This window comes from Ctenopharyngodon idella, chromosome 24, assembly GCF_019924925.1.
Source record: "Ctenopharyngodon idella isolate HZGC_01 chromosome 24, HZGC01, whole genome shotgun sequence".
NCBI classification, from domain to species: domain Eukaryota; kingdom Metazoa; phylum Chordata; class Actinopteri; order Cypriniformes; family Xenocyprididae; genus Ctenopharyngodon; species Ctenopharyngodon idella.
This window is the reverse complement of record NC_067243.1, coordinates 10,766,644-10,778,707: the sequence shown is the minus strand read 5'-3', so window position 1 is coordinate 10,778,707 and position 12,064 is coordinate 10,766,644. Positions and strand designations below refer to the sequence as shown.

At 34.2% G+C, this 12,064-nt stretch overlaps 1 protein-coding gene across 18 annotated transcripts in view; it reads right to left on the bottom strand.

Moving 5' to 3' along the window:
• LOC127507786 (major histocompatibility complex class I-related gene protein-like) overlaps nt 1-7,671 on the bottom strand; it is a 60,891-nt gene extending 53,220 nt beyond the window's left edge. For 9 of the 18 annotated variants that reach the window (XR_007928430.1, XM_051885126.1, XM_051885117.1 and 6 more), the window contains exons 1-5: nt 7,561-7,671; nt 6,315-6,563; nt 5,694-5,972; nt 5,248-5,526; nt 5,053-5,169 (exon numbers count right to left, since the gene is read on the bottom strand). Coding sequence is in view for 16 of the 18 variants with exons in the window: in XM_051885126.1 (XP_051741086.1) it covers nt 5,053-5,169; nt 5,248-5,526; nt 5,694-5,972; nt 6,315-6,563; nt 7,561-7,636 (1,000 nt within the window). In the remaining 2 variants the exon portion in view is untranslated. Of the gene's footprint in view, nt 1-2,192; nt 3,437-4,870; nt 4,907-5,016; nt 5,170-5,247; nt 5,527-5,693; nt 5,973-6,314; nt 6,564-7,560 lie in introns of those variants that run through there. The other 9 variants (XR_007928431.1, XM_051885120.1, XM_051885118.1 and 6 more) reach the window with 4 other exon arrangements.
• Nucleotides 7,672-12,064: the final 4,393 nt, after the last annotated feature.

Genomic DNA, 12,064 nt, shown 5'->3' with positions numbered 1-12,064 from the left:
GTGGGAGCTGATCAAGGCCGCTGGAGCGATTGTTAACGAGAGATGAGCGCGGCACGCCGCGAGCAGCAGAACTTTTATTATGTCACAGTCGCCGGCGCTGCTTCCGCTTTTCCGGTCATGAGTATAAGGTAACACAGCTCTGTTTATCATATTAGATACATTTGAGAGTGTTGAAAATGATGTTATAACGTTACTCTGTGCGTTCGCTGGCGGCTGTTGTGAGACACTTGTTTGAGACACATTGCAGTAAGATAGATCGATTTTAGAATAACAAAATAGTGTTTTTCTCTGAGGCATGTTAAAGCATGATAGATTCGCAAAAAATCTAGAAAATTAAATTTAAACAATAAGACTAAATGTGTTGAACTATATAACAATGATTAGTTTTCTGTCTATAAGTATATCAAAACAGTTGTTCCTTTGTCTATTAAAACATGTAATATATTAAAGCATCTTTGGTGTTTCCATGGTTTCTACAAAATAAAACCGGAAACTGAGGGTAACGTGGGTATGACGCAGTTGACAGGTGACTCCTCACACGAGGCTTGGTTAAAATTGCAATTTTGTCACAATTTACAAATAGTTGGAAATATTTGGGATATTGTAAGTACTCAAGTGAACAAAATATATAACACTGGCCCAGTGGTTTTTGGATATTTTACTGCAAAATTCTTACATATTGCACCTTTAAATTTGGGTGCCTTTCCATGACTCAAAACACCCCATAAGCAGCATAAAATGTAATTGATTTTCTTACAGCACCAGAAGACTGGAGAAACACTGTAGATACTTACCTCTCCTCTTTCCTTGCATTCCTCTTTTTTTTTAAGGTACTTTCTGAGACCTGTTGTTGCAAAAATTCCCTTATGTTACAATTTATGTGATCAACCTCCTCATCTTCATTTGTAGTATTTCCTCTTGGAATGTAGATTCTCGTCTGAATCTATAATATCCAACTGGGATGTCATCAAACATATATAAGACTAAATTCAAGAAGTGGTGCCTCACTTTTAATACAAGTTACAAGGAACTGCAAGCAGTGACAACCTGTGAGAAACAGTAATAAAGTCATTTTCAGTTAGTCAGCATGTTGAGATCCCACAACAAAACTGAAGCAGTAATTTTTTTTTTTTTTTTTTTGTGGGATATCAACATGCTGACTGTAACTGTTTAAAATACACAGTTAAAATACAAAACACTTGTAGTACCTGATTAAAGGCAAATTCTACCTGTAAAAACAGCTGTTGGGAATGACAGCACACACAGAAAAACAAAAAATGTCATGCCGTTCTCAAGCTGGTGAAAAGTTGTATTTCTCTACAGCCACAGTCAGTTAATGAGGCCAGGAAGGAGGTTTGTAACAAGTCAAGCAACTTGCAAGTTTTATTTCCTGTAAAATCTCATTTATTATGTTACAGCAGAGCAGAGGCATAGTTGTGGAGGAAGAAACATCTGACTTGGGATGTTTCTTGCTATACTAAACTTATGTATAGTCTGAGACAGGAAATGTTTTTAAAAATCCACATAGAGAAAAAGATCATTGATAGAGATACATGATCATTTTGTTGCTCTATTTAAGTTGCTTTAGAAAGATACTCAATGATTAAGTAAATAATAGAGATTTAAAAAAAAAAAATCAATTAATGCTACTGACTGCTGAGTCAAAATATCATAAACAATGAAATGTTTGGTTTTACACAATGAATAATACTTCTGAAAAATGTTTAAACCATGTTCACTCACAGTGAAGTGAAGACTCCCTTCATATCAGTAACCTAATAAAAGATGATTTATTTTACATGAAGCGGGATGATGTTAGTTGATAGCTGAAAATGTTTGGTGATGCTGCATCCACACCACCAGGTGTCAGTGTAAGTTCTGTTTAGTAGGGAGGAAAGACAAACACCGGGGATATCTGGTTGTCAGGGAAAATTGTAATTATTTTGTAGTTTGAGAAACATTTAAATATGTTATGTAGCTTCTGAAGTGCAGTATTAAATAATAAAAAAAGCTATTTAAGCAAAATAAGAAAAATGTACACAATCATCCTGTTCAATATTTGCAATATATATATATATGTGTGTGTGTGTGTGTGTATTAATCTGTATTTATATATAGTAAAATATTACAGAATTTAAACTTTAGGATGCTGTGTTCACGCTTTCATCAAATGCTAAAAAATTGTTTAATGATTTAGAAGAAACAAACAAAAAAAAAAACACTGAAATTTCTACAAAATTCTTTTGTGTTCCACAGAAGAAATACAGGTTTGGAACAACATGAGAGAGTAAATTATAACAAAATTTTAATTGTGGAAATTTAATTTAGTAAGTGTAAAACATCATAAAGAGAAATAGAGAAGAGAAAACTGTGCCATTTTTTATGAAAGAAATCCCACTCTTCAGATATTACAATTGCAGTTATTTATTTTTCAACTCATAAAATGTTTTAATGATTATTGTAAAAAAAAAAAAATATAATAACAAACATTGTCAGCAGCGGTTGCAGCAAGGATGAAAATAAAAGAGCTGGATCTAATTGCAAGCAGTTCTTTCCAATTAAATCAAGCACAAAATAACACTTTGCAGTGTAACATGACATAAAACTATGATACACACAGAATGACCACTGTTACATACACAAGATCAGACAAAGACTGAATCAAAAACAGGGGGATACACCAGGACACACTAGGACTAAACAAGGTAATTAAGACACAGGTGAGACACATGAGGGAAAATCAAAAACCATTGCAACATACGAGTATGAACAAGAAAACTGAACGGAGAACAGTGCAAAACTAACAAAACACAGACCAGATGTGGTACATATGTATTAAAGCTGGGTTAACAGTATTATTTTGGCCACGATTTGGCCATCTGAGACAAATTTTGAGTATCATGAAAGATTCCTCTGATCCTGTGGCTAAATCTGAAGTCTTTGATCGCCACATGTTCGCCAACAGCCAATTAATGACCATTGTGATCAAATTTTACCTCAGACGAAATTCTGTCTGTGTTAGAATTTTTAATGCAGTCCTGCAGAGTGACGTCTCCTACGACAACCATCAGATCAAAAACCAATAGGAGCGCAGAACCTGATGACGCAATTAATGACACAACAACAAATCACCACTTGCTCCACACACATCATCTTTGTTTTTTAAAGACATAATCAAAATTAACACAAGATGTTTTTGTTTGCCAGCCGCCATTTTCTATCCTGCATGTAAATGCAGCTCACATCACTGAACGCGTCACATATTGATGATGTAAAACTCCAGACGAGTCTTCTTTTGTGCTTCCGTCTTTAACGCTTCTTGACTGCCGTATTACAGTCTGACATTAATGACAGTCTGAACACATTTCTTTCATTCAAACTAAAAACCGCAAATTACATTAGCTTCAGGATGCTGGTTCCATGTTTTCTTCAGAGTCTGAAGAAAAAATTAAATATATATTATGAATATATCTTGAATATATACCATATGAAAAACAATTATATATATATACAGTTGCAAGAAAAAGTATGTGAACCACTTGCAGAATCTGTCAAAATATGCAAAATTTAAACAAAATAAGAGAGATCATACAAAATGCATGTTATTTTTTATTTAGTACTGTCCTGAGTAAGATATTTTACATAAAAGATGTTTACATATAATCCATAAGACAAAAAAATAGCTGTATTTATTACAATGACCCAGTTCAAAAGTTTGTGAACCACTGATTCTTAATAATGTGTGTGGTTACCTGGATGATCTACGACTGTTTGTTTGTTTTGTGATGGTTGTTCATGAGTCCCTTGTTTGTTCTGAGCAGTTAAACTGAGCTCTGTTCTTCAGAAAAATCCTCCAGGTCCTGCAGATTCTTCAGTTTTCCAGCATCTTTTGCATATTTGAACCCTTTACAACAGTGACTGAATGGTTTTGAGATCCATCTTTTCACACTGAGGACAACTGAGGGACTCAAACACAACTATTAAAAAAGGTTCAAACATTCACTGATGCTCCAGAAGGAAACACGATGCATTAAGAGTCGGGGGGTGAAAACTTTTGAACAGGATGAAGAGGTCCAAATTTTTCTTATTTCGCTTGAATATCATTTTTTTTTTCCATTTAGTACTGCCCTTCGGAAGCAACAGAAAATACTTGCATGTTTCCCGGAAGACAAATTAAATACAATTGTGTGAAAAGACGGATCTCAAAATCATTCAGTCACTGCTGTAAAGGGTTAAAATATGCAAAAGATGCTGGAAAACTGAAGAATCTGCAGGACCTGGAGGTTTTTTCTGAAGAACAGAGCTCAGTTTAACTGCTCAGAATAAATAAGAGACTCATGAACAACCATCACAAAACAAACAAACAGTCGTAGATCATCCAGGTAACCACACACAGTATTAAGAATCAATGGTTCACATACTTATGAATGGGGTTATTTTAATAAATTCAGCTATTTTTTTTGTCTTGTGAATTATATGTAAACATCTTTTATGTAAAATATCTTACTCAGGTCAGTACTAAATAAAAAATAACATGCATTTTGTATTATCTCCCTTATTTTGTTAAAATTATTAACATTTTCACAGATTCTGCAAGTGGTTCACATACTTTTTCTTGCAACTGTATGTGTGTGTGTGTGTGTGAGAGAGAGAGAGAGAGAGAAAGTATATATATATATATATATATATATATATATATATATATACACTTTTTTAGATTTAGATGAATTTAAATATACAAATGCAATAATTCATTTATCAACCAGTTTTTTGAAGATTACTGAAGATTTCACTCATTAGACAGAAACTACATCATAAGACAATAAGACAAAAAAAATTATACAAAAATAACATTTAAAACAATACTTACTAGAAGCAGCAGAATAATCACAGTTTGATGAAGGCACTGTGTAACATGAAAAAATGCTGTATAATTATTCATGGCAATGAAATATATAATATTAACTAAAATATATTTTATATTTATTTTAAGCATCACATCTCTACTTGGCTTACCGGATGATTCACCATTCATTTTGGTTCTTGTCACACCTGCTCGTCTCCTCCAGTATTTATATATGACGACTCCAGTCCCAATCATCAACATCTGAGCCAAAACTATCAGCACTGGGAGAATCACTGATTTAAATGGGAAACCAGGATCAAATTCTGAAACAAATTAAAAAAGGTCACAACACATTACAAACACAGTTCTGTAGTATATTTTACATTTTCATACCTCATTACCCAAAGTGGGGTCCAGTTTGTTGTCCAGACTGATGTGTGTGGCAGAGCAGGTGTATTTGTGTTCGTCTGCACTGATCTCCAGACTCTTCCTCATCTGGTACGTCCCGTCACCATTGGGCAGCAGATCTCCTCCAGTGATCTCCTGATCAGATACAGGCTGTCCATCTCTGAACAGGGTCAGGTTGATGTGACGAGGGTAAAATCCTGTTGCCAAACAACTCACACGAAACCCTCCAGAATCGGAGTTTGCTTTCTGAAAGAATCTGACTTGGGGTTTCACTGTGGAAAGAAAAAAAAAACAAGAGGTAATTCAGAGAACTTTTTACATTTATAAAGTCTTGGGTAACATTTAGGTTTATTTTAAATCCTGAAGATTTACTCCAAACATCTGGAAATATTTTCATAAAACAAATTTAGGGAATTAAGATGTGCCCTTGAGTACGTACTTTTTCTATTAATTTGATTTTCTCTCTTTTTGAGGTATTTCTTGAGAGTTGTTATACAAACTGGGTAAAAGGTATTTTCAACTTCCTGCTTAAATTCTTCCAGGTGCGGTTTGATCTCATCTTGTGTAATATTTAAAATCACTTTATAAGTAAACTTGTTGTTAAAGTAATGCAGCTCATCTGTAGTGGAGCCTCTAGCAGCATCTCTGATAATCATCTGTCCAGGCTTGTCGAGGTCCAGCAGCTCACAGAAAACTAGTGTCTGATAAACTTCAAGATCTGTGAGGGAAATCAAAATCATAAGGTCATGTTGATTATATCACATACATTTTCAGACTTTTTTTTTTTATTTATTTTTTCAAAAATTATAAGCATACTAATATTTTTATTTTTTAAGAAAGGAACAATAATAGATTATGCCAAACTATTTTAAAAAGGTTTTCTTTTAATTCTTATATTCCTCTTATATTTTTTCACCTAAAAAGCAAAATCGATTTAAAATCAAACAGTAAAAATTTGCTCATTATAAAGATGTATTTAAGCAGTTGATTATGTACAGTATGAATTGCATTTTATGCATTTTTAAATAGATTAATGGATGTCATTGAGCCACATACTTACTGTCATTTTGTCTGCCTTTCCCTAACAGTTCTGATCTTCTCAAAAAGGAGTTATACATGTAACCACTTATACCCTTTATGTAATCTGAATTCATCACATCCTCTTCATTAGTCATATTCCCTCTTGCAAAATATGTCTCTGAATTATAGTATCCAACTGTGATGTCATCCAAAGATGTTGTGCAACTAAATTCAGGAAATTGTGTTTTTCCCTGAATGTAAATTGAAAGCAACCACAAAGAGTGAGAACCTGAAAAACAAATTGATTATTGTTGGTTATTTTTATTATGAATAAGTAGTAACCATATGAGACTGTATACAATATATATATATTTTTTTTTAAAGTGAAATGTAGGTAGGGCACACTGTAACATTTGAGGGGCACGTTGTAACGTGGCAGTTTAAAATGGTATCTGAACTAAACAAAAAAAGTATACTAGACAAACAATTATGAACTTTTTCATATAAAATAATGGCAGCCATTTTTTAATTATGAAAAATAAACATTATTTGACAACATGCAAAACGGGCCAACATCTAGGCATGGGCACAGGGGTGAGTGAGCTGAGCCCACCCAAACGTCTGCCTTGCCCATGACCCAGTCTTAATTTGGGCACTGATAATAATCTGTTTTTTACGATTTGTGCATTGATAAAAACAATCTGAGGCTTTGATGAAGTTTGATAAAGGGCTATAGAATGCCTTAACCAAAAATAAATAAATAAATAACACCAGAAAATTGCAGTATTTTTGTTTTATTAACTGAAAGTAAAGGCGAGCGCGTTACAGTGTACACTCACAAGACGCTTCGGTATGTTGCGGACAAGCAGAGGCTGGCAATCACACGAGGGAAAACGTGCATTAGTTGCATAGAGCAAGAACATAATGTAAGTGAATAAATGCATAAGCATAGTTCAGTTGAAACCTTGTCCTCTTTGGCTTGCTGTTAATGGTGTTATGAATTTACGAGCCAAACTGTCTGCTTAAATAACAACACTGAAATAAGAATGCGCTTTTTATCTTTGAAACATTCACACAACAGTTTTTCCCTATATAGTGTTGAAATGGCAACTAAATAGGCCACACTAAGTTTTGTGATGCTAGTATGGACACCTTCGTACAGCCCCTTAACGCACTGGTCAGGGAGGACATGATACGCGATAATCTGTATTAGTCTTGAATTTATTCGTTGAAAAACATTAGGTTTTAAAATTGTAATTACATTTAAAAACGCAAAAAAAACTTACCAGCTGACGCAGATAGAAGTACAAAAACGAGGACATACGATTCTGTCCATTTGCACTGCATGCTTTTAGTTTTCATCTTGCAGAAATGTACCTGCACAGGTACCAACAAGTGTGACTGCGTCTCTTTCCTTTTTTTGGCGTGTTACATCCTGTGTGCATATCGCCACCCACTTTTGCTGTTATGCAGTCATGGTTTATTTATAATCAATTTCTTCTTTGTTTTCGCTCTTTCTATTCTTTCACACATATATACAAATATTCATACTTTATATACAGTTGCAAGAAAAAGTATGTGAACCACTTGCAGAATCTGTGAAAATGTGCAAAATTTGAACAAAATAAGAGAGATAATACAAAATTAAAAAAATAGCTGTATTTATTACAATGACCCAGTTCAAAAGTTTGTGAACCATTGATTGTTACCTGGTTACCTGGATGATCTATGACTGTTTTTTTTTGTTTTTTTTTGTGATGGTTGTTCATGAGTCTCTTATTTGTTCTGAACAGTTAAACTGAGCTCTGTTCTTCAGAAAAAACCTCCAGGTCCCAAAAATTCTTCAGTTTTCCACCATCTTTTGCATATTTGAACCCTTTCCAGCAGTGACTGAATGATTTTGAGATCCGTCTTTTCACACTGAGGACAACTGAGGGACTCAAACACAACTATTAGAAAAGGTTCAAACATTTATATATATATATATATATATATATATATAAAATTTTATATAATAGGCCTTTATATTATATATAATAGGCCTTTATATTATATATAAAAGGCCTAATATATATATATATATAGCCTTAGTACTCCAGACTAATTCCAGCCTGGTCTCATTGTTAATACGTAGGTATTAATACGTAACTTTCAAAGACACAAAACGTACATTTTTGTACGTTTAGAAAGGTGCTAAAACGTACAATATTGACGTAATTATGGCACTAAAACGTAAAAATACTTACGTATTTACAGCGAAAAAACGTAAAATATTTACGAATCTTTCATGTCATAAAGATATATGTATAATTTCCATTTTATCGTTTTGTAGATAAATGTAAGATCCCTAAACACCATCCCGAACCTAAACCTACCCATTTTATACAGAATGTTTAAAGAATAAAAAATAAAGAACAGAAATGCGTAGGAAAACGACAATTTTAGTAAAAATATAACATTAAAACGATATTTTGATCCACTAATCCTACACCTACCCCTAAACCTACCCATAACCATTTCTTTAAACTACATACTTTTATAAATAAAAGAATAACAGACAAACAAGCGTAATCACAATAATTTAATTTTTTGCGAAAATGTCAAAAGTGGTACCAAAAGTAGTTCAAATGATGATGAGTTCCAGTCACAGTCCTCTCTGGCGGTAATAGTTTTTTATAGGGTACAGAGCAGACTTAACTTATTAATCCATGAAAATATGATAAATCCGGCTTCTCTCCGTGAAGACGCACACTCATTTCAAATGTCAATCCACTGAAACACGGCATGTCGCAATCTGTGACGAAGCAGGTGAGAACCAATGAGCGTTTGATATCAGTGCCGTAAACCATGTCGTAACGCTTCTCGAGGGTGGCGCTACTTTCAAATTTGAATCATAACGAGCGCGAGCTTTGACTGTAACGGTCGCTGTTGCTGAGAATGAAAATGAAGATCGATGGATAAAGGGCTGAATTTGGATCTGTTCCTTACAAACATATGGATTCTAAAGATTTGGAGTACAGCGAACAAATAAAATGGATGTGATTTGTGAATTTATGTTGTGCTTTGGTGTATCTTATGGTTGTATCGTCAGCCGCTGCAGGAGAAAACGCCTTCTGTGTCTCACAGCAAACTAAATATTACAAAATGGTTAAAAACATCGTTAAATCATTAAAGCCACGATTTTAATATTAATACATGGGAGTTAATATACATTCACACTTTACGTTACATGATTTACGTTTTTTTTTTTTTTTTTTTTTTTTTTGCTGTTAATACGTAAGTATTTTTACGTTTTAGTGCTATAAATACGTAAATATTGTACGTTTTTGTGTGTATGAAAACGTAAGTAAATGTACGTGTGGTAAAACCACAATTTACGTAAAAATACACAGGTTTTCTCATGAGATCACGTTGCTAATTCCGTGGTCTCCTAAGATCCAAAATAGACTAGAACATCCGCATTATATATTTAAATCCTTTCACTTAACCCAGTAGCCGTATATGTGTTTTATTAATATCCTGGATACTATATCTCTATTAAAATCATATCCTAATAAATATTCCAAATCCAAAGTAAAACGGAGCCTCTCCGAATCCTAATATGCCTCTAAAAATCCACATAAACATTGGTCAGTATTCATGTTAACTGTTAACGATCGATTAAATACACGACAAATAAACATGATCGATTAAAAACACAACACTAAAGAAACTTTTTACCGTGTTCTCTTCTTCTTTTTCTTGCTTTACGGCGGATCGCAGACATTTAAATTTATGAGTTTGAGTGAAGAGGGATTAAAGAACATTATAATACAATCAGATAGATCGATTGAGATGATCAGTTATGAAGTAGTTAAAGCAATACAAATTGCAGCAAATAATCCAAAGAGTAAAGGGAGAATAAAAAATAAGATAGTTCCATGATGGATTGAAGAGTGTACAAGCGCTATAAGAAGGAAAAGGAAAGCATTTAGGAGAGTGAGGACAACAAGCACAAGCAGATGTAAGGAGGACAGTAAGGAAAGCGCACTGGATGTCATACTGTAGTAAAATAGGGAAGAATACACCAGTATAAGAGGTATGGGGCATGATTAAGAAAATGAAAGGGATTCAAAAGAGTAATGGATACCCAGTTTTAAGTATGGAGGGAGAAATAGCTGTGGAGGATGGAGAGAAAGTGGAAATGTTTTTAAAAGCATTTATTAAAGTAAATAGCACAGAAAATCTGACTGAGCAGAGTAAAGAGATAAGAGAGGATGTGTTGAAGGAGTATCCAGATTTAATGGGGAAAAAAGAGTTTGTAAATAATCTGTTAGATGTACCATTCTCTATGAGTGAATTAAGGAATGCAGTAAGTAGAATGAGACAGTCTACTCCAGGATTGGATGGAGTTAGTTATTGTATGATGAAGCATTTTAGTGAAAGTTCTATGAAGGTGATTTTAACATTTTACAATAGAATATGGATGGAAGGTATAATTCCTCAAAGTTGGAAAGAAGCATTAATTATACCTATTAAAAAGCCTGGAAAAGATACAAGTAATCCTAGAAATTATCGTCCAATAGCTCTAACCTCTCATTTATGTAAGGTAATGGAGAGAATGATAACTGATAGATTGACATATCATTTAGAAAAAGGGAACTGGTTCTCTCCTTATCAAAGTGGGTTTAGGTGTGGAAGAGGGACTTTGGATTCAATAGTATTTTTAGAAGATGAAATAAGAAAGGCATTTATAAATAAGGAAAGTGTCATTGCAGTTTTTTTTCAACATAGAAAGGGCATATGACATGTTGTGGAAAGAGGGATTATTAATAAAGTTAGAAAAAATGAGTATAAAAGGAAGAATGTATAATTGGATTAAAGAGTTTTTAATTGGAAGAAGTATTAGGGTGAAGGTAGGTGGAGCTATATCCTAGTGGTGTGATTGATAATGGAACACCCCAGGGCAGTGTAATAAGTCCACTTTTATTTATCATTATGATTAATGATGTTCTCTCAAGGATGCAAGTTTGGGGAAATCATTGTTTGTTGATGATGGAGCTCTCTGGTATATTCCCTTCTCTATTCATAAACAGTCGCCTAGCACCAACTATTTGCCCTTCGTTTTTAAATTCTTCCATAGACACTCCTAATGGCACACCAGATATTACTTTACTTACCCAGTGCCTCTGTCCTACAAGCTTGCTGATCACTACTTCCTGCTTACACATTACTTTAATTTTCATCACTTTCCTTTTTTGCTCTTCATTGTTACACACTATCATCAAATCTCCATTCTGTAACACTCTTGCCAGCTTAATCTCTCCAACTACCTTCCTCAACTCTTTCGTTAATGCAATTGGACTCGCGCTCATCTCTCCTCGCTCCTCCCATGTTCTCTCCTTCCGCCATGATTGTTTTTGTCGCTAACTCTGCCCACATCCGGCTTGAGACTGTTACTCCGCCCACTTCCGGCCTCAGACGGTTAGTCTGGCGCTGTTGTCAAAGCCACTGGAAGGCAAGCCTGCAACCTTTAGCCAAAAAAGCGTAATGGCTAATGCTAACTCTCCGCCTCTGGCGGTACGCAGGGAAGGAGACCAGAGGCTGTTTTTTGAATGGATGTCAAACAGCTTTTGTGGGAAAATAGCTAATCATTTAATTAATCGACAGCCTGTTTGCTAATCTTCAGCATGTTTTACACTAAACAATACTTTCGTTGGGAACTATATGTAGATTTTAGCTTGATAAAAATGTATTTTTTTAAGAGAAGGCAGACTAGGGAATGTTGCGACTGACGTCGGTGGTAGATTT